Below are 23856 nucleotides of genomic sequence, written 5' to 3'. Positions count from 1 at the left end.
TTGCACATTTCTTCATCACTAATAACCAAATGAAAAATGCTCATGTTTTCTCTCTGTCTCTAATAACAAGACAAGTTATCAGAAATTAGCATATATAAAGTTGACAGGTTACATACCGGGAGATGTTTAAATATCTAAAACCACAAAAGACTAATATTATATATAAGCAACATATGAAAATCAACAAGACAGGAATCTTCAATCAAAAGATGGGCTAAGCATATGATTGGGTAATTTACAAAGAGGAAACCCAAAGGCTAACAAGCTAATGAAAAGGTGCTCAAGGGGTGTCTGGGTGACTCAGTCAGTTAAGTGTCCAACTCTTGATTTTGGCTCAAATTGTGATCTCAGGGTTGTGAGATGGATCCCTGCCCTGTGTTGAGCTCTGTGCTGGGAGTGGAGCCTACTTGAGATTCCCTGACTCTCCCTCATCTTCTGCCCATCCTCCCATGCCCTCTCTAAAATTAAAAAAAAAAAAAAGCTATTCAAATACACTAGTAATCAGAGAAAATGCAAATTAATCAACAATAATACGTTATTTTACACTTGTTTAACTGAAAAAAAATTAGAGAAAGCTGTTCATTGCCAAATGTTGATGGAGATAAGTGGATATCTTTCCTGGAGAGTAGAAACTGATAGAGAACTCTTTAGCAAAACTTAGTTCAAATAAATATCCCCATACTTTATGACCCAGTAATCATATATTTCTGAATAACCTATCCAAAGACATTCTTATACAGTTCCATAATAGAACATTTTTCAAGGAAACTCATCATAGTCTTAGAGGCAATCCTAGTGTCCAGTCCTACCAAAAAAGATAGTTTAAAAGTGAAGTCCTACATAAAGGACTATGTAGTAAGAGAAATAATAGACCACATATGTCCACAGCTCCATAAATGAATGCTAAATATTTATGGATGAATTTTTAACAACAAAAGATAGAAATAGGAGTGAAATCTATAAATGATCGCATTTGCAGAAATTTAAAATTAATGCACATAAAATGCATATTTTGTAAGAACAAACACAAAAGAATACAGTTAAACACATTAGAATACTTGATGTGGTGTGTGGAGGTGGAGACAAGGAGTGGTAAAGAAAAAAGAATGAAAGAGTGAAAGAAATTAAGCAAGAGACTAGTATGGAACTATAACAATAGTGCGCATTCTGAGGAGTATGATAAACTCAATCTATGTATCTGTATCTATCTATCTATCTATCTATCCATCTATCTATCTATCATCTATCTATCTATCTAGAGACATGGAACCAGGTAGGAACACAGAATGGAATCACAGAATGTTCTTTTTGGAAGAGGCTGTTCAAGATTGAATTTTATATATTCTGGCCTGCTACGAGACTCTTCTTCAAACTCTAGTTCCTTAACTGAGAGTATATGTCAATTCCAAAAGAAAAGAAAAAACAAAAAAGAAGGAAGGAATACAGACAAACAGGCTCAAAGAACCACTATTTAAGTATTACTGATATCATTAAAATTATTGAGCAATAGAACCTCAATTATGAAAGTAAAACATGAAACAAAGTGCAAAATTAGTTCATAAATTTGCCACATAACACAAAACAACACAATTTCCAAGCAAATCAGTTAGTTCAGTGTGAACACAATCATACTTTTTGGTGATCATTGCCAAGATTAAACATAACAAGATAGACTAAACATAGCAATACAGCCTAAATTTAAATCGAGTTAATAGAATATTTTGTTATCAGGCAGAAACAGCCTCAAAAATGCTGTGGCATGTTCCTGGTTCACAATTCATTTGAAGGTTTGAAAAAAAAACTCCTAGTAAAATGTAACTTCATGCTTTGTTTCATGTAAATTGCATCTGTTTTCTCATTTTGGTAGCCAAGCAAAGAAAAGTGACTTTCCAGTAGTTTAAAATTCTAGAAAAGGGAAATAAATTGTTCACCTAACAGATTTTACGAGAAAATAGCAGCTGCTTCTGACACAAGTAGACAGATACTCATTATCAAGCAGATGGATTGATTTCTTTGGGGAAATGTAAACAGGAAAAACAAACATCCTTCCTACATAACTTTTTAAAAATTTTCTTTGGTATTTGTTTAATATCTTGATTGAAAACATAGGTCATGTGGAACAGAATGTCCACATTGAAAAAGCTGAATGCAAAAAGTATCTCAAAAATCAGATGAGAGAGGAGAGCCATATACAGAAAGGGGTCTAGGATCAGAGATCGCTATAAGTGACTTCCTACTATCAACTGGAGCAGTGAGTGCTCAGGAGAAGTTTCCCCAGGGAAAGTGTCATTTTAGGAAATAATACTCAACAGACTAGGATTTCCTTTTAGAATCAAGGTAATGGCTTCTGAGCAACCTGAAGTTTATTCAGTCTTTGATTCATATTGAATACCTGTATTGTTGGCCCTAAGAAGCCCAATGCTAACATTTGGGTATGTATTTGTATTGGTCATTATTCTCTAAAGAAACAGAACTAATAAAATACGTGTGTGTATCTATATATGTCTATAATCTTTATCTATCTGAAAAATTTATTTTATGAAATTGGTACATGTAATTTCAGAGGCTAGCAAGTTTGATTATAGAGGCTAGCAGGGTAGGCCAGTAGGCTGGAGACCCAGGGAAGAGTTGATGTTGCAGCTCATGTCAAAAGGCAGTCCTGTTTCGGGAGAGGTAAGTCTTTTTCTCTCAAGGACTTCAATTGATTTGATAAGGCCTATCCACCTTATGGAAGATAATCCATACTCTGCTTTACTTAAAGTCTACTGATTTAAATACTAATATCATCTAAAACAGTCTCACAAGGACACCTAGAATGGTGTCTGACCAAATATCTAGATACTGTGACATATTCATGTTGACACATAAAGTTAACCATCTCTGTGTTCATCCTTAGAGTTTAATAAAGATGGTTTTGCTTATTCCATACGACAGGAAAAAAATTCCCAGCAACCTATGTAAGAAAAAGCCTCAGTTGTTGAAATTCCAAAGAAAGGCAAAATCATTCCACATAATTGTTTTCAATCATTTCCTGACCAGGTGAGACTCCATTATTTTATAGAGCCTTCTTAATATCTAAGCTTCCTTTCTGTCTATTCCTCCTTCTTCACCACTCTCTTCTTACCAAATGCCCTTGATAAAATAGAGGTATGCAGGCATTTAAAAAAGAAATGGAATTGTCTTTAAGGAAGAAGAGAGATTATAAGTAGATAGGAAATCATATTCCACTGGACAGTATCTGACATCACATATGTTGGTAAGTATTGCTGGGAGCTGAAAATGACAACAGTAAAGTCACACTCCAGGGTTTTACCCAATGCTCTCTCCTTGAACAGGCCATGAACTCAGTACTACTGACTCACAGCTGAGAAATGACTGAGGAATTAATAGCTCTGGTTCAGCTACATTGCATGGTGACCTACCATTGTTCTCTCCCCTGTGACTTGGGAAGGAATTGACTAATCTCAGCCAAATGTAGTGAACCATTACCAAATAACCACAATGTATCCTCATGGTTGTTTTCAAAGCAGAATACTGTTCATGTTTGTAGAGAGATGTTTGAGGTTTGCAGAACATACTCTGGCTATGTTTACTCCCCAAGTATTTCCAAATTCATTTATCAATCATCAATAAACCCATGTTTATTATTATTAATTTATTTTCATTAATCTTGTGGGGATTGCAAATGCAAGGATCTTATCTCTTATGAGTTTATGACAAATACTTAAAGTCAGCAAAAAGTTTACCTCTAGTTACCCAGGCAGGAAGTGTGGGCAAACCGGTTTGGTCCGGTTGTGTAGAAGGGAGAAAAATCACACTATAGGAGAGTTTCAGTATGCCATAAAGGTAATTTGACTTCTCACACATTTGAGGGAAACTCCATTCAATTCAACTGTATTTATTGAGTTCCTGCCATGTTCAAGACACTGGAGTAGGTAGAGGTAGTGGTAGGGAGATGATTTAGAGATGAGTAAACTACAGCCTTTATTCTGGTAGAAGAAAAGATTTAGAGATAAGTAACCTATAGCGACTATACTCCTTATAATTATAACCTAGAAGGAAGAATTAAAACAGGACATATATCCATCCATCATACAGGGGAAAATGTAGTCAGTAACCCAAGAATAGAAATAGTCATGTAGTGGTTTATTACCCAAAATGTCTTCTTGTACTTTTAGAGGAAGAGGACTTGGGCTACCAGCTATCTACCACCTTTGTAAAATTTGTCCAGTGGCCAGGAATCTGAGAAAGAAACTCAGCATATTTTGGATATAGTCTCCAATTCTTACAGCAAAGCCTTCCATATCACTTACTCTGTTCTTGGTCTTCAAATTTAGGCTGCTAAAACTTGAAAATTTAGAAATACACTTCTGTGAGTAGCATCCAGTTGACATGGCACCTGATACCACAAATACCTTTAAGAGATCCAGGCTGTAGATCCCAGAATGTAAAATGCATACTAAGTACTACCAAGCTTACAAATTCTGTGTGCCTTCCACCTTGTTTTTGACCTCCCATGAACCCACATCTCTCACCTATTGTCTACTCCCTTGCTCTTCCCTGGGCCAAAGCCCAGAGATTTTTGTTTTGTGACAGAAACTACCAAGCTTGTTGACTTTGCCCTTTTCTTGTGCTAATTTTCAGTTTGAATGTCTTCTCTGGACACAGAGATTTTAGTCTAAGCTTACTAACTACCTTTGTTATGTAACCTAGAGTTTAGTCCAGATTGGTAGCTGATACACCTTAGCTACTATTTCAACAGTTGTAGAGTTCTGAGGAAGCTCCTGGTAGAAGTGGATGAAGTGATTTGTGCCAAACCACATCCTTCCTCTGTTTAGATTACAGTGTAAGCTGATTACACAATTATTTTGGATGCTTTCTTTTAAGAAATCTTAACACTTGCCACAAAAAAACAAAGCCAAATGTGTTTTTTTTTATATATAACTAAAACAGTTGACAATTTTATTTTAACATTTCACAATACAAATGAAAATTGCCTTTTTTTTTTTTGTCCCACTACTCCCCTGCAAAAACTATTCTCTCTTTGATAGGAAGGGGAAGCAAGTCTTCCTTGTCATGCTATTAGAAAACACCCAGAGTCACAGCACCATGATCTCCTGGTGAAGTAGAACAAGTAATATAAAATGAATATAAAGAGGTTCCTGACTCTCCTTATCTGTCTGGTCGAGTCACTCCTGGCCAAGTGGGCACCATCATGGGACGAGCAGGAGGTCTCATCATTGGGGGCCCAGGCTCATTGGCATATGGCCTCCCATAGGTGGCTTCATTCCAGGAGCAGGTCCCACTGGCATCATCCCAGGAGGAGGAGGGCCCATCATTGGCGTCATGGGAGGGCCCCCCATATGGGGGGCTGGCATCATATCAGGGCGAGGAGGACCCGGGAGACTGGGGGGAGGTGGGACCATTGTCCCTGCAGAAGGAGGAGCAGAGAATGGAGTAGGAGGTATCTTTCCTTGTTGAAATGCAGTGGTTGTTTTGTCGATCAGGCTCTGAGCTTGCTCTTCCATCCATTTCTGATAGTAGTCTTTCACATTCTCTTTGTGTTTCCTACCACTGCAGTGTGTCTTTCTCACAGATGGAGAGTCATAGGTGAGGTATGTGTCACAGTAGTCACAATAAAACTTAGGCATGTTGCTCTGTAGGCCATTGGCCACTCCATCCCCAATGTCAAATGTTTTCAAAGATTTGATTTCCTCTCTACCTACATATGTGGTACTCATAAAATAAAGGGCACCTGCCTTTAAAACGTGAACTCTGGTGTTTGCAAGTCATATAAAGTTTAGAGTGCTAGGTCCAAGTAGGGCTATGTCTGTAGTAGTCATTCATTAAATATTTCTTGGCAGAATATATTTTCCCACTACTCTAGCCATTTTTCTCCTATTGTTGCATTCATTCAATCACTCAATTATTCATCATTTATTGAGTTCTTGCTATACGACAGGGACTGTTCTAGGTGTAGGAAATATACCAGGAAACAAAAGAGACAAAAATCCTGGCTTCATGGAGTTTTCATCTCTTACTGTAGTGGGAGTGAAACAATAAATATTGGCGTATCATATACTACTATAAATGGTTATAATCAATATAGAGAAACAAAGTAGGAGAAGGAAATAAGGAGGTTGGAGTCAGAGGAGCAGTTGAAATCAACAGGGCACTTGTTCTGACATAAAAGACAGAGAAAGAATGTAGGAAGAAAACAAGGGATGTGTGGTTTTGAGATCAAGAGGATGAGATAAGAACTAAGAAGTGATTTGCCAACATGGAGGCCATTTGTTACTTGACAACAGCAGTTCCACTGGACTGATGTATGTAAAAGCCTGATTAGAGTTATATAAGCAGTAATGGGACACTTAGGCTTCTTCCATATCTTGGCTGTTGTAATGCTGCAGTAAACACAGGGGTGAATATATCTTGTGCATATATAGGATATAATCCAAGTGTCCATTGATAAATGAATGAGTATGTGATATATATATACACACACACACACACACACACACACACACAATGGAATATTACTCATCCATAAAAAGGAATGAAATCTTCCCATTTGTGACAACGTGGATGGACTAAAACATATTATGCAAAGTCAGATAGAGAAAGACAAATACCATATGATATGTGGAATCTAAAAAACAAAATAAACAAAAACAAACAGATTCTTAAATACAGAGAACTGGTGGTTGCCTAAGAGGAGGTGGGGGACATGGGCAAAATAGGTGAAGAGGATTAAGACATAGAAACTAGTAAGTCATAGAGATGAAAAGTACAGCATGGGGCATATAGAACAAAGTAGAAACTAAAATAGTGTTATATTCATTCATGAATAGGCTGAGATTAATGGGATACAAATCTCAAAAAAATAATAAATGTATAAGGAAATTTAATATATGATATAGGCCATTATGATAAAAGAAAGAAAGAAAGAAAGAAAGAAAGAAAGAAAGAAAGAAAGAAAGGTGAAAGTCTTAGCTACTAGTTTTCAAGAAAATGCAGATATACCCCATAATGAGATACATCACATCAGATTGGATTAAATTGAAAGGACAACACCACCCACTGTTGGTGAGAGTACAGAGATTTACATCTTTGGTGGCTATGTAAATTGGTAAATCTACTTTGGAAAATATGTATCTTCTGAGCTATATGACCCTATGACATAACAATTCCCCTCCTGGCTGTATATACCAATAGAAATGCATGCTTATGTGCAATAAAACATATACAAGAATATTCATAGTTGTTTTATTCGTGACAGTAAAAAAATTGGAAACCACCCAAATATCCATCCATAGAATGGACAAATAAACTGTTGTATGTTTGTACAATGGAATATTAGAAATGAAGAACAACTAACTACTGCTACTCTTAACAATATAGATTAATCTCACAGAGATAATATTGCATGAAAAAAGTTAGACACACAAGAATGTATACTTCATCATTCCATTATTATATAACACTTAAAAATGGGCAAAATTAGTCTATGGTGTTTGAGTATAAAATCGATATTGCCTTTGAGAAGATAGAGACTAAAAAGGAATATAAAGGAGCATCTCCTGAGGACTAGTAATATTCTAATTTTGGTCAGGGTCATGCTTAAACACTGAATGGTTAAGATCTGTGCACTTCATTGTATGTAAGACAGACATCAATACAGAAGGGTTTTTAGAAGATTTGGGGAAATGGAGTAGGGACAACTTTTTCATTTCTTCCCACAACATTAACGTGAAGGTCTAAAGACACAAGACCTTAAAGTAGGAAGGATTGAAATTTCTTCCACAGGAGCCGATGAGTCATGATGCTTTCCTGTAGATTAGAGTAGGGGTATGTGCCTATGATGTTGATCACTTTTCTAGATGTCTGCATGTAATTTTGATTGACTCTTTCAATCATGGTGGTGTGACAGCCAGGAGATAAACTACAGCAAAATAGATTTGTGGTAATTATAGAGTGGTTTTCTTAAGAATCAAAGATGCTGAAACATGGGTTCCATGTGGAAATGGGAAATTGTGACCAACTCCTCCCTTATATTTTATGAAAAGAAGCACCATTTGAGTTGAGAAGGCATATTTCAGAGAGAAGACAAGGGCTGTGCCAATGCAAATTCTGGATTATTCCAACCTGATAGTTTCTTCAGGTATGAAAATATTATATATATTATATATTATATACATATTATATATTTATATATATATTACATATATGGTTTTTGGCTTAAATGCCATCATTTAAATGCTTTTAATTGAGCTGGTATAAAGTTAACACACGCAAGAATGTTCAAGGTAATGTCATACACCCAAATGAGTCATTCAGCTTGTTCTGAGGCTGCAATGCAGCTTGCCCCTGTGAGAGGCTTTCCCTTTGTATTGATTTAGAAATTACTAATTATGCAGCATAGACCAAGCCCTCTTTCTTTTGAAGCCAAGCCAACTTCCAGAGCTACATCTGCCAAAGAACACCCTCTGGGCTATGTGAAGCTTGCTTACATGGTCCTTAACGGTGTGATGTAGCAACAGAGGTATTCTCTCTTGGGCATACCAAGGCCATGTAGGAAGAGAAGTGTTTTCCCCCTCCCCCCCATAGCAGGTACAAATTCAAAGGAGGTGGAATCTGGTTGTGGGAGCATCTAGAATGGTAGGGAGAAAGCTCTGCATTTTGTGGGAAGAAGTTGGAGCAGGGAATAGAGGAGAAATCCTGCCCTGCTGACCGCAATCCACACTATAGGAAATTATGTAATAGGTTTCATCAGCACCTAGGTTACTGAAGCTAGTGCTATTCATCTCCAAAGACATGAGTCATAACCGAAAACACACACACACACACACACACGCACACACACACACACACACACATCTAGATGATAATATCTTTTGGGGAACAGGCATTTCAAGACTTTCATTTTGATGGTAGAAGATAGGAAAATGATATAGACAACTAAAAGATTATCTGGGCTTCAATACCCCCCAGTGTCACAAGATGTGCACAAAAGTGGTAATTTAAAGATCCAAGTGATGTTCACATGTAGCATATAAGTTTTCATTAACCACGCTGATTGAGAAAAAGGTGGATGTTGACTAGTAGGCCTTTAAAGGTAAACTCAGATAAACTTAAAATTTTTTTAATAATATAATTTTTCAAGTATTGAATTAGAAAATGGATTTAATAATAATTATAAAGGTTGGTTAAAGTATGAGGAAGTGGAGACTCATATATGAGAGTACAAATTTGTATACATTTTGTATACAATTTGGTAATATGTACTGAAAATCTTAAAACACGAATTCCATTTATCCAGTAATTCTTATTCTAGGAGTTTTTAAAGATATCATTAGAACTGCTTTTCACACAATGAGATAATACATCAGCATTAAAAGTTTTTAAAAATATATTCATTAATATGAAAATGTGAGCATCTGTTCAAGGTATATTAATGAGCAGGAAAAACATATTTAAAAACATATTAAAGGGGCAATGAGGTGGCTCAGTCAGTTAAGCATTTGTCTTTGGCTCAGGTCATGATCTCAGGGTCCTGGTATCAAGACCCATGTTGGGCTTCCTGCTCAGTGGGAAGTCTGCTTCTCCCTCTCCCTTTGCCCTGAGCCCAGTTCATGCTTTCTCCCTCTCTCTCTCAAATAAATGAACAAAATATTTTAAAATATATATTAAAAAATACTATGAATAGTATGATCCTATTTTGTAAATAAATGTGTAAACAGTTGCACATACAGAAAAGAAAGATAAATATTCTATAAATAGTATGTATCTCAAAATTATTTCTCTTGAAAAGCTCCTAATTTCTTTAAGTTTGGGCCTTAATGAGTTGTTTGGAAATAAAGGGAAAAGAGAGACAAAGTAATGCAACTTCAGGCTTAATATTAAATATCTAAGGCACCAGATCAGTGTTTCTCAGTCTAATGTGTAGATGTCACCATCATTTTGGATATTCTGACTTAGTTGGTCTGAGGGACCCCTAAGTTGTTATTGTTAAAACTCCCCAGGTGATTTTAATGTGCAGCCATACGCGGGTCTGATGCACTGGGGCAGTGGTTCTCAAAACATGATTCCTGGATTAGGATCATCAGCATCACCTGAGATCTCATTGAAAAGGCAAATTATTGGTCCCTCATCCTAGAAACTGAATCATAAACTGAGAGTGGGGCCCAGTAGTGTGTTTCCACTAGTCCTCCAGATAATTCTGATGCACTGTGTAACTGTTTACACTGCATCAGGGAATCACGAGAAACAATGCCATCAGTTTTCAGATGATCAACCGCAGGAAACCTGTTTAAAAAGACCTGCTCATATCTCTGTATATATAATAGTGGATTGATTGATCTATTCTAGAAGTCAGTATAATTACAAATTTCCAAAATTGTATAACAGAAGTAGGGAAAGGAAATTGTCTCTGTACTCTTGCACATTGGACATAATATTCCAAAGCAGGCTAAATGGACACATGTGAGAAAGCTTTGCTTCTACTTAGACACACAATTACACATTTCCAATTCCTGGAAGTGTTATTCAGCTGCTACAGTTCATGATCCTTTCCCACAGTAATACACCCTCACGTTCTGGCCAAAGGAAAATTTTCCACATGCAACATGATCATACCACCTCCATACCCAGGCTTAGAAACTTCTAAGCTTTCCCTTGCTCCCAGGCTAAAGATGGAAATCCCCAAGGCTTAGGACGTCACACACAGGGATGCCTGCCTGGCTGGCTCAGCTGTTGAGCGTCTGACTTTGGCTCAGGGCATGATCCTGGAGTCCTGGGATCAAGTCCCACATTGGGCTTCCTGCATGGTGCCTGCTTTTCCCTTTGCCTATGTCCCTGCCTCTCTCTCTCTCTCTCTCTCTCTCTCTCTCTCTGTATCTCATGAATAAATAAGTAAAATCTTAAAAAAAAAAAAAAAAAAAGGAAGTCACATACATTGTGAATCCAACCCATTTCCCCATCTTTGTATCACATGATGTTGCCTGGTGAATTCTGTGTTTTGGCCACCTTGGCTTCCATTGGATTCTCAGCCAACCTGCCAGCCACATTCTTTTCACATGCTGTTCCCTCTGCCTGAAACACTCTTCCCTCTTCATCTTTGTGTTTTTAGCTCCTGGTCATCCTTCAAATCTCAGATAGTCCTCATTTCCACAAGGCAACCTGACCATATCACATTCCTTTAATATATTTGAAGAGCACAATAATTGCTCCTTCAATCGTCTCTCCTCTTATGTGTGATCTTGCATTTGTCTGGGACACTCTTGAACGGATACCTATTTCCTCCACCGTTTGGTTAGCTCCACATGGGCAATCGCTCATTCATATGCCTGATACATGGTCAACACAGAGCTTGACATGTAGCAAGGACTCAAGAATGCTTTTAATGAGCATATAGAATGAATAAAAAAGTAAATGAATGAATGAAGAGTATTTTGATTATATTGCTAGGGCTTCCTACTATTGAAGTTGTTGACAGTAGTCATTGACTTGCGTCACAACATCCACATTCCTTATTCAAAGTCCATATAATTTTACAGGAAAGAAAACAAAACTTTTTGAAAATTAGTTGTGTTTCTTATGTATCACTACAGCCTGCTTCTTGAGATTGGCTTCAGGGAGAAAATTGAAATAGAAGTCAAGTGTTTTAGATGTTATGACTGTGATTTGGATGTGAACCATTTGCTGCTTTCTGACATTATATTAGCAAACTCTGCCCATCAATTTCTCTCACTTGAGCTTATTTTGACAAGCTTAAACTTTCACACACTAAGGGCTCACCAGAGTATTTAGCTGCCAAAATAGGCATTTAACATATGTGGAGGGATTTGCGTGAGAGCAAAGCTTTGGCTAAGTAACTAATAACATGGATCATACTGGCAGCCCAATCCATTTGAGGAGACAAGGAGCCCTTGGATGTATCATGGTCAAGAAAAGAGCATGAATTCCTTCCTAAGGATGTGGTCAGAATTCTCAACAGGAGTAGTGGATGCAAAGAGATAACAAAATTCTATTTTTGACATATTGAGGGAAAAGGCCTCTGAACTAAGAATTTTGTATCCAGTTACATTTTCATTAAAAAAAATGGCTTAAGGGGATCCCTGGGTGGCGCAGCGGTTTGGCGCCTGTCTTTGGCCCTGGAGACCGAGGATCGAATCCCATGTCGGGCTCCCGGTGCATGGAGCCTGCTTCTCCCTCTGCCTGTGTCTCTGCCTCTCTCTCTCTCTCTCTGTGTGACTATCATAAATAAATAAATAAATAAATAAATAAATAAATAAATAAATAAATAAATAAATAAAATTTTAAAAAATGGCTTAAGCAAATAGTCTTAGGCATACACAGCCTCAGGTATGCCTCATAGAGATATTATATTGACTATACTCTTGGAGAAAGTTCTAAATAAGAGAAACACACCCAGGAGCTGCTATAAGAGATAAGAATATAAGAATGGCCAAATAGGGCAGCCCTGGTGGCACAGCGGTTTAGCGCTGCCTGCAGCCCGGGGTGTGATCCTGGAGACCTGGGATCGAGTCCCACATCGGGCTCCTTGCATGGAGCCTGCTTCTCCCTCTGCCTGTGTCTCTGCCTCTCTCTGTGTGTGTCTCTCATGAATAAATGAAAAAAAAATACATTATTATTTAAAAAAATGGCCAAATATCTTAGTGAAGTTTATTCCCTTTTTTAAAAAGCTAGAACCAAATAAAAACAGAAAGGGAAGTATCTAACCCAGAACTCAAATTTAAACATGTATGCATGACTATGGAGACAACACATAGTAAAATGTTTTTTTAAGGCAAGATAAAAGTATTGATATCATTAGGCAACCAAAAAGGGGTTATAAACATACGTTTGGATTTTATAAGAAGGAAGTAGAATATACAGCATTTAAAGTAGTAGAAGAGAACTCAGTCTATCCCCTTGGAAGCAGGAAAGGAGAATAAAGGAATTTAAGAAAGCCATGAAAATGAGCTGCTCAAGGGTAGTGGATTGGGATTGGGAAAGCTCAATGAAAACATCTTTGAGTTTTACTTGGAGGACCAACCTTCAGGGACTTCGACATGGTTATTCATCTTTTCCTTTCTGATCGTAGCAAAGCTGAAGAGCCCCTATGGTGCCAGTAATTCTTAGCCACTGTGCAATCAAATGAAGCCATTTGCAAATTAGGAATATTATTTTCCCTGCCTTGAGCCCCAGGGAAGTTCTTAGAAGTCTGGCCAGCTCTCAGATTTCAAATTAGGGAGCTGGCTGTCAGAGACAAATGGCAAGGCCAGACTGAAAACCAATGTAACAACCTGTGTAAGTGTGCTGGACACACGTTTTTTTCATAGGGTCTGTTCCCTATTCTAGGGACTAAGAATAAATAAGCTGTCTGAAATATGCAGCAACCATACTGTCAACTAGATACAAAATTTGGGGCCAGAAGAGTCTTAAGAGACAAACATCCCTGGATATCAGAAGCTCATGTATTTGACTTTTCTATGATACAGAACCCCAAATATTTTGACCCTGATAATAAGTTTGAAATGAAAGGAGGGTTAACTTGCAAGGGAGAGAATTAACTTCCTGATTTAATTCCTGGATTAGCTTGTGTGGGCATTAATCTCTTGCCTGAACATTCAAATTTCAAAAGTATGTATTGATCTTACATTTTCTCAAGACAGAATTCTAATAAGGGACCACATGTATTTTTGGTGTGAGGAAAGCTTTCATGGTAATTTTTTCCAGATGGAATATATGTTCTCTAACTAGCTGGAACATTGACTAAACTGGGCAGACCAAATAAGCCTCAGTTCTGGAGGATATGTCTAGTGAACAGTGAGTCTGGATGGCTTCCTGTGAGAGTGAAGTTTCCAAATTCATTTTAGCAAAGCCATCCTAGAGTCAAATGGAGTATTCTAGGGTGGAGCATCCTCTAGCATGCAAGGGAGCAATGGGAAGTTCATACCCACAACTCTTCATTTCCAGGATAAGAAATCACGAGGGTGATTAACCAATTGCCTTAGAAGGCAATTAGCCTTCTTAGGGGAAAACAACAAACAAATGAAAGAACATAGAAAAAGAATATTAGGGCCCACTGCTTAATTCCCATTAAGTGTACTTCATTTTGCTTAGGTTCTGGGAGCACAGATTAAATCACTTTCAAACATATTTCTATAACTTTTTCAAGGTAATTGTGTTTTCATGAATACTGCTGGCTGCTCTATCTTGCCTCCCTAATTTTTCAGGACTCCTAGGAATTTTTTAACTTTAGGATAAACACTCTTTCACAAAGTTGTATTAGCAAGTTTGACTAATATAAAATATTGTATAATAAATATATCTGACATGCAATTTGTATAAAAAGCACATACATACTTGAAGTCTCCCTTGTTAGCCTTAGCCTACAGAATCAGAGATATATATTTGTAATTCAGGCTTCACAGTTTATGTCCTTGAAATTCCACAGAACTTTCTCAATGTAGTCCCTGCCACAAAACTGTCATTTTGACTTAGTGCCAGAAGGAGCCCCAGAGGTTTGAACTTTGGCTACCAGAGTTACTATGCTCTAAAGCTCAGTGGATTAGTCTGCGGCTGTGGGCTATTTGGTTTCCTTTCCTTTTCTTTCTTTTTTTTTTAAACTTTCTTTCTTCTTTTTTTTTATTAAGAAATTCCCTTTATTATTTTTTTCTTTTTGCCTCATATTTTAATTATGACAAATTTTCATATATATATCAATGAAATGATAAATTAGTTCAGTCACTGTTAAATACAATAGTTCACATTTTGGAAAACTTGTTTATCTGTTTTTATTTTCCTCTGTCTTTTCTGTCTCTCCTGAATACATCTGGAAGTAAATTCATCTTAACATTTTATCCTAATGTACTCTGCTGGTATTTCCTAAAAGTAAGAACATTCTCCTACATAAACAACATAAGAAAACATTAACTGTAATTCCTTAGTATCCTCTTCTATCTCATCAATATTCAAACTGCTCCAGTTGTCTCTAAATTTCCTTTGACTAGAATTTAATCTCTTAGAAAAGTCTCACGCCATTTTAGTGTGGTTTTGTTTTTATGAAATTGACTTTCAGATGAAATGATGTAAGTTGATTTATATAATGTCCTACCTTTTGGATTTGTCTGTATTTCCTTGTGGTAATGCTCTACTCCCGTATTTCTATAACTTGAAAGTTAGGATTATATAATCCCAAGGTCTGATGTCACCCTATGTCCTTAAAAGAAGTAGAGAAGAATTTAATAAGTTTCACAAGACTGATGTCTTTTTTCCTTTCTCTTTCCTTTACTTTCTTTTTTTATCAAGTTACTTCCAAGCCCCCTGGATCTGTTCTGCCTTTCAATTCTCCATCACTGGGTTAAAGCCATGCTATCCTTATTTTCAAGCCTTCTTTGAAGGTGGAGGGGAAAATGTGTTCTAGAAGCCTAATTTTCGTTAATCAATATTATTTGATTTTAATCTCTAAAGCTTAAAACATATCTTCATAATATATTAGTGACTTCCACAAAGATGGCTTTCATGATTTTAGACTTTGTTTTTTTTTTATTTTTATTTATTTATGATAGTCACAGAGAGAGAGAGAGAGAGAGGCAGAGATACAGGCAGAGGGAGAAGCAGGCTCCATGCACCGGGAGTCTGACGCGGGATTCGATCCCGGGTCTCCAGGATCGCGCCCTGGGCCAAAGGCAGGCACCAAACTGCTGCGCCACCCAGGGATCCCTGATTTTAGACTTTGAAACTTACTTCAAGCTCCTTTGGTTCAACCTCCTTTATTTACAATTAATTCATTTATTCATTCAGTAAGCCATGTTTTCAGGTACCCTGTTAGTCATGGGGGACACAAAATGATTAAGATATGGTACCTGCCCTTATTGAATTGGGAAACAGACATGTTAATAATGATCATTTCATCAAGGTAAACTTTCCTAATGTCATCATTTTGCATTCAAAATCGGTTTACAGCCTTCCTCCATATGCTTATAGCATTCTATGCATATGTATAGCATTGGTTTTATCTTGATGGCATTGTGATTATTTATTATTTGTCATTTTTCTCCACTAGACTGAAAGTTCCCTGAGTTTTTTGAGATATTTTTCATATCAGTGTCTTCAGTAACCAGCACTGGTCTCTGAGACATATCAGATGTCCAATAAATGTCTGATAAATTAATGGAGTGTTATGGGCTAAGTGCTGTTAGATATTGTAATTAGTCATATGAACAAAGAAGTATAAATATTGAGAGGGCAACCTTTGAATTAGAGCTCTAAGAGATGAATAGGTAAAGATGGGGAGTGGGTGGATAAGGGTAGGATATCACAGAGAGAAGAAACTTCAGAGAAGAAAGTTTTATTTCGAAGAACAAAATATAAAAGACAGGCTATGGGTGGGGAGGAAGTGAAAAGGTAGGTTTGTGTGAGATTTTGAAGAGTCCTGACTGCTAAGCTAAAACTGTTCGGATTCTATCCCAGAGGCAACAGGGGGAAAACAGAAGCTTTTTAAGATGAGGAATGACATGATCACTTTTATTTTTTTCAGCACAATTATTCTAGTATAGGACTGAAATGGAGGAAACTGGCACCAAGGAGGAGAAATACAGAAGAAAAAAAAGCAACTGAGAGAGGCTCTGTGACCTGTCCAGCGTCACAGTGCTAGTCAGTTATCACACCATCGCTACAAACCTGGAGCAGGCGAGACTGTTAAGTTTAAGGCTTTGGGATGTGGGCCTAAGTGTTGTTCAGAAGAAAGTGAGGTATGAGAAACCGGAGTTACCAGAATGAAACCATGCACTATTGAGGAATTAAGCTAGGTCATAAAAATATCAAGGATTGATAGGCTGACAGGAAAAGAAGATATTCAAAACAGAAGTTAAAACAATGAAAGGCAGAGACAGACTGCTGTGTGTGTGTGTGCTGCTAGTGATTTAGGGACTAGAAGGAAATAGAGCTGCAGAGATAATCAGGGGCTAGCTTGTATATGGCTCTTGGGTTAATAGCATTCATAATATGTGTCTAAATTATTACCGTCTACACAGCTCTATTCTGGCTATCATAAGTGGTTTATTTATTAGTCATCTAGCTAGATAGATGAAGATTTAGTCAGAGTGTTGGTTAGTTTAGAACCACATACCTTATAAAAAACTGTTTCCTGGCTATGGGTTTTCCACTGGTCAGTGGCGGGTATGCCCCATCTTCTGGAAACAACTAGATGAACTATCCTAGGCTTTATCATCAGCACTTACCACAAATGAAACTTCAGTTGAAACCTACTGATAGGTTGATAGAGTCAATGAATAAAGCATGCTAAGACAGAACTCTGAGTATCTGAACTTGTCCGGTAGAGGTGCCCACACATCTCTGTTCAATGAGATAGAAAGACTAACACTCCTTACGCCAATCCTCACGCAGAGAAAGAGGTGTGACTGAGAGGAATTTGCCCTCAGGTCTGCTTCCCACAGGTTCTTGTACATCTCTTTGGGTACAGCCCACAAACAGAGATTCAGAGATCTGCCAAAGTCCTTTTTACACTGCTAAGGCCTAGGGACTGGGGAAGGGGAAAGCTGAGATGCAAAGGCTTTTCCTTCTAAATCCAACCAGCAGCTTTCAAATTAGACTGAAAGCATGATAGAGCGAGCTTCTTGCCCTTCTCTGTTTGTTTACTTCGGTCCTCTTCTTTCTCTCTTAATGAGCTACTGTCAGGGTGGGTCTCAAAAGCATGAGTGGTCTAAGTAATTAAAAAGTGAAAAATCATGTCAAACCGTTCCACTTCCCATGTTTCATCCATCCAATGAATCATTCATTCATTCATTCATTCATTCATCAACCAGTATTTAAGGCACTGTTCTAGGCTTTAGAGATATATTGGTAAAAAAAAAAAGAAAGAAAGAAAGAGAAAAAGAAAAAAAAATACCAGACATATTTCTCTGTCCTGTGTAACTTCAAGTGAAGAAGGACTGACTTTAAATAATGAACACTCAGTTAAGAAAAATATAGAATAGTTTAGAAAATAAGGTTTAAGGGAACAAAACAGAGCAAGGAATGAAGGATTGAGAATGCAGGGTTTTATAGAAAGGAGGAGGTAAGAACTGCAATTAAAAAAAAAATGGTGGTCAGGGAGGCATTGACCACCTCACAAAGAAGCGCTTCTGCTTCTACTCAAGGGAGTTCTGCAGTCAGTGCTATCTCAACTTTGGCAGGCATTCAGAGAGCGCTCTTTGCCATGGAAGTTCCTTTTATTGAAAAGACCAACAACTGGTCCAAACCAAGCCCTTCATTTTGATCCAAAAGACTTGTGCTGCTTTTAAATCTTCTCTGTACCTCCTGCTATGAAGAATCTTTTTTTTTTTTTAAGATTTCTTTTATTTATTTATTCATGAGAGACACAGAGAGTGAGAGGCAGAGACACAGGCAGAGGGAGAAGCTGGCTCCATGCAGGAAGCACAACGTGGGACTCGATCCCACGACCCCAGGATCATGCCCTGGGCCGAACTGCGGAGTTGAACCACTGAGCCACCCAGGGATCCCCTGCTATGAAGAATTTATAAAGCAACCCTGGGATTATCATTGTCCCCAGACTCTCACTTCTTTGCATGGCTCTCCTCTTTTCTGTAGTCTATTAACATCTAAATAGCCACAAATATCTAGAGAATCCAAAAGAACTCTGATTTTCTAGGAAATTAAAGAATGAGGGTATATAGCTAATTGTTTGGAACATGTTTTTTGTGCTTATATGGAGCAAGACTCACAACCACCTCTAAAGGCAGATACTGGTGTTATTCAGTTTTACAAATAAGTAAATTAAGGCTTCAAGAAGTTAAATAACGTGTCTATGGTTTAGTATATTTAGAGCCAAAATTTGACCCCAGTGGTATACTCTAGAGCCCATATGACATCCAGCTTTTACGTTAATGTTCACATCTGGCCACTGTTGAGCCAAGTTAAAATGTTATCCCTTTATAAAATTGTAAGTGCTTAACTCAGGAGTATCTTAAATCGTATCTCCTATAATATGATATAATATTCAATATTACTTTTCCATCCAGTACCTAACTCTCCACCAAAGAAAGAAAAATTATCAATAAATAATAAATTGCATCCACATAAATGTAAAACATGATCTTATAACCACGCCCACTATAAAGAAGCAAAGAAGGAAGGACAAACAGAGCAGCGAAGAGACTAGTAGTTTCCTAGCTTCTAGAGTCCCACAAGGTCAACACCACAAAAGAGTTACATTCTCTTATTTCATTTATTTTCAACATAATCTGCTTTTGATGACCTTTTACTAAGTGCCAGTCACTAAATTGTGGGCACTGATATAACCCACATTTCTTCATGTCAATAATATTAATAATGATAAAAATCCAAATTTCACTGGGTTTTGTTGTCATATATTCACAGAAGTCTTCAATCCTTCACTCCTACTCAAACCAAAATTTATTTATTTTTAAAAAGTGAAATTTTGACATGTAAAACCTTTAGATAACAGTGGAAAGCGAAAATTGAAATTTATTTTCATGACATGGATAGTGATTTCCTTCTGGGAGCAGAATGCCATAATTTTACAGAGACCCATGCATTTAATTTATAATGATTATGCTTTCATTAATCTGTGTATTCTCATAATCATTTATATGAAGTTCACAAGTAGTATGAAATCAATGTTCAGAGAGACTTCCCTTGAAAAAAGTATATCCTCTCCTACTGTCTTAAGTGAGTAAGCAGGGCTCCTGTTTATCCAAATGAGAATGATACTGACTTCTTGCCCTCTTTATCCCATGGAATGCTTAGATTCACACATAATTCCCTTAAATTTGTTTTTATCAATAATAATTTCTGCAGTCTGCCCTGAGATTTAAACTGAACAACAGTTCAGTCAACAGTTGTGATGACACTCACAAGTTCTTTAAAGAGCTGGCCAGGGAAACTTGTCATCATTGTTGCAATAAAAGGAGAGCCAGGGAGATGTAAATCATCAAATTTGAGGAAAGAAACTCCATGGAATTTATCTTGGTTGATAAGATACTAAGATATGGTTTCATGTATGCATATTTTAACAGATTAAAAAAAACTCTAATGGATTTTTCTACAGTGAAGCATTTATTTAGGTTATTCCCCTGGCAAGGTCACATTCCAAAGAGCCCAAGGAAAGTGGACCCAAGAGAAATGGTTTGTATGTATGCTGCAGGAGAGAGTGAGAGAGCCAGTCGAGGATGTGAAAATGAATTTAGGTGCTCCTGTGTGGAGGACTTGGAGTGAGGGAAAGCTGCTGCTTTGATGAAAGTAAAAGGACAGGGAGGTTAGAGCAGTTTTGTGTATGTTCCCTTTGCCTTGATGGTTCATATGCATTGTGTTCTTCCAATCTGCCAGATTGTACTCCAACAGCTTCACTCCAGAGACAAGAAACTTACCCCTAATCCAGTTCCTTAGCCTCATTATGGCTTTTAGCGTTTTCCACTTTGTCTAGAGAAGCCTGACCCAATTTGAATTCCACTGAAACTGATTTTCCCCTAACTTGACACTGAGGCAGCTACACTCATAGATATTCTAAGCCTTAAAGTATTTAAACAATTTTTGTCTCTGACAGCGCCAAGGCAACTTTCCTAGCCTCAGGTTTCCGTTCTACAACGTTCCTCAAATTCCTTGACATTCATTTAAGCAAAGATATCTTCCATGATATCTTCAGATGCCAACTCTACTTTACATTTTTTAAAATTTTTATTTATTTATGATAGTCACACACAGAGAGAAAGAGAGAGAGAGAGAGAGAGAGAGGCAGAGACACAGGCAGAGGGAGAAGGAGGCTCCATGCACCGGGAGCCCGATGTGGGATTCGATCCTGGGTCTCCAGGATCGCGCCCTGGGCCAAAGGCAGGCGCCAAACCGCTGCGCCACCCAGGGATCCCCCAACTCTACTTTAAATACATACCTAACTCTAGTGACAAAATTTGTAGCTAGACCTCTGCTTGACAATTACAATGGACTAAGAATTCTACTAAAAAGTATTTGTTCACTGACTGTTCAGTATATAGAAAGGAATAGGTTTTGCTTTCCCAATTTCCATGAAAATTACTTGAGGTCAAGAATGAAATTTCCATAATGTTTTGCTCCCATTTTGCTTCCTTCTCTTTTATACAACCTGTTTCCAGTCCCAGAACTGAATCGAGGTTTATCTGGTGGCATTAAACTATTTAGCTTCTATATTAAATGAGCTAGTTTTCTATGAGTTAACTTGTCTCTCTTTCCTACATCATGAACTCCTGCTAATGTCCACAGAAGTTCTTAATTCTGTACAAAGGGGTAAGATCTCAATCAATTATAGTACCTTTTACTAAGTTTAGAAAATCCATTTTATTTGAATAGGCCCTCTATAAAGTGGTGACATGTACTCTCTGAAATAGTTTGACAATGAATCTGGAGAACCTCAGACTCAGGAAACATTAACAAAATACATCGGACTGGCTTTAGATCAACTTGTCAAAAAAACAAAAATAGCATCACAAGAACTGTATTTCCAGGGCACTTGAGTGTCTCAGTGGATTGAGTGTCTGATTCTTCATTTCTACTTAGATAATGAATTGTGAGATCAAGCCCTGTGTCAGGGCTTTGTGCTGAGTATGGATCCTACTTGAGATTCTTTCTCTCCGTCTCCCTCAGACCCTCTCCTTGTGCTCTCTCTCAAAAATAATAGAATAAAATAGCTTTTTTAAAAAGAGATATATTTGTTTTCTTTACCTCAAGAAGAACAATAAAAAAATCTATAGTTCTTTTTCCATGCAGAAAAAAACCTACATGAAAATAAAAATACTGATGTTTGCAGTATATGTAGAATAAATAATCTAAGTGATGGACCACCATGATTCAGGCAACTTAACTATAATGCAAAGATACAGTGTTCATACATCTGCTGCCACACATACTCAACCAACCCTGGATCAAGGGTCTAGGTTACCCTTGTTCCTGAATCAAGCGTTTGGGTACCACTGAAGAGAATTTCCCAACCCTATGTATTAGGGCCACTGTAACATCAGTGCAAGAAAACACCAAATACTGACTTTTATTTGAGCCAATCAAGCATGGAATATTTGAACTTCCTGTTTCTCTACATAAATGTCTACATTCAAACCCCCCACCCCACCCCCATGCACAATTTTCTTCATTTGTAAAGTAAAATGAATTGCCATTTCTCTGGTTCAGAGTAAACACACTCCTCGGTGCTCTAGATTCCTGCTTTTTCTGTCTCCTACAGGATCCCACTCCATCAATCATTGTCTCTCTCTTTCTTTTCTCTTTAGTTTGCCTTTCTCCACTGGCTCCTTTTCTTCATTGGAAACCCATTCTTATACTGAATTTCTCCCCTCTACTTACTTCAGCCATTTCTCTACCTGCCACTCAAACCTCAACTTACTAATAATCTGCTACCCCAGTAAATCCACTGAAGCAACTCTTGTTAAGCCCATCAGCAATCAATCCCAATGGATACTTCACATTGACCTTATTTTATTCAAACTTTGACAATTCATTACTATTTCCTTCTTTAAAATACTCTACCCCTGGGTTTTTACAGTAAAATATTCTGTTGATATTCCTGTTACTTCTTGTTCACATGTAATTCAAAAGTTGGTGTTTCAGGGACATTTGGGTGGCTCAGCGGTTTAGTGTCTGCCTTCGGCCCAGGGCATGATCCTGGAGTCCTGGGATCGAGTCCCACATCAGGCTCCCTGAATGGAGCCTGCTTCTCCCTCTGTCTGTGTCTCTGCCTCTCTCTCTCTTTCTCTGTCTCTCATGAATAAATAAATACAATCTTAAAAAAAAAAAGTTGGTGTTTCCCCGGAATCCATTCTTCATGACATTTTTCTCATTCTACATTTCTTGATGAATGATCTCATCTACTTCTGTGGTTTTAACTGTTACATAGAGGTTGATGTAGCCAATGTAGTTTTCCCTTCTTTCTTCAGTAAAGTACATGAGGGAAACAGTAAATTACTCCAAATCCTGTTCTTGAGATTTTGAGTTCGGAAGATCTGCTAGGATGAGCCAGAATAGTTCTCTATGCAGGTCTTGTGGAAAAAGAAGGGTGACAAGATCCCCAAAAGGTTGCCATGAACAAAAATAGAGAAGATATGGTGAGCTAGCCCTGGTGCTTCATAAGCAAAGAGGAAGGAAAAGGCAGCTCTCTAAAGTAGCCAGTATGGAAACTCCTAGAGTGTGAGCCAAACCATACTCTTTCTCTTGCAGAGTTCTTTGATCCCGTCAGTCCTCAAATCTTTCTGATTCCACCTCCAAATATCCCCTGTACTCTTTCCTGCTATCAACTTCATTGTCACTGATTTGAGTCAATCCCTTCTCATCTCTCGATGGAAAAATTACAAAAGTTTCTTTACTGGGGTTCTGCCCTAAGTCTTATCCAGCTTTCAGAGCCAAATACCTTTTGTTTCAGGCTGCAGTAAAACCAAATTATTTCTAGTTAGCCCTAATACCATACTATTTCCTTCTTTCCATCTCTTTGTTCATGCTGTTCACCAAATCTTGAATGCTCTTCACCTTGTAACTCGCTCTTTGTTGCCTTTCAAGACTCAGCTTCGGAATCACCAATTCTCTTACCATCCTGAGCCATTTTCTGGCTAAATGGCATGTTTATCTTTGTATCTTTGTAGTTATTCTAGCCAGCCCACCTCATTCCCCACCAGGCCATTTCTCTGTGCTTTTTAGGAATTCTCAATGTCACAACTTGGAAGTCCCACCCTGACAGTTATCACAGATGATTAGGGCAAATGAGTGGTAACACATTTTTGGGAAGATTGGGAAACAATATTTATGAAAATACCTCAAAAACACTGAGGAATTAGA

At 37.6% G+C, this 23856-nt stretch overlaps 1 protein-coding gene across 1 annotated transcript; it reads right to left on the bottom strand.

Moving 5' to 3' along the window:
• Positions 1–5237: 5237 nt before the first annotated feature.
• Positions 5238–5651, bottom strand: LOC129506074 (U1 small nuclear ribonucleoprotein C-like). The gene has a single exon (XM_055319542.1). It carries the CDS (start codon positions 5649–5651, stop codon positions 5238–5240), a length of 414 nt encoding a protein of 137 aa, XP_055175517.1.
• Between the last annotated feature and the right edge of the window lie 18205 nt (positions 5652–23856).

The sequence above is a fragment of the Nyctereutes procyonoides genome, unplaced genomic scaffold (genome assembly GCF_905146905.1).
Source record: "Nyctereutes procyonoides isolate TBG_1078 unplaced genomic scaffold, NYPRO_anot_genome, whole genome shotgun sequence".
In the NCBI taxonomy this organism is placed as follows: domain Eukaryota; kingdom Metazoa; phylum Chordata; class Mammalia; order Carnivora; family Canidae; genus Nyctereutes; species Nyctereutes procyonoides.
This window is presented reverse-complemented; position numbering and strand designations above follow the sequence as displayed.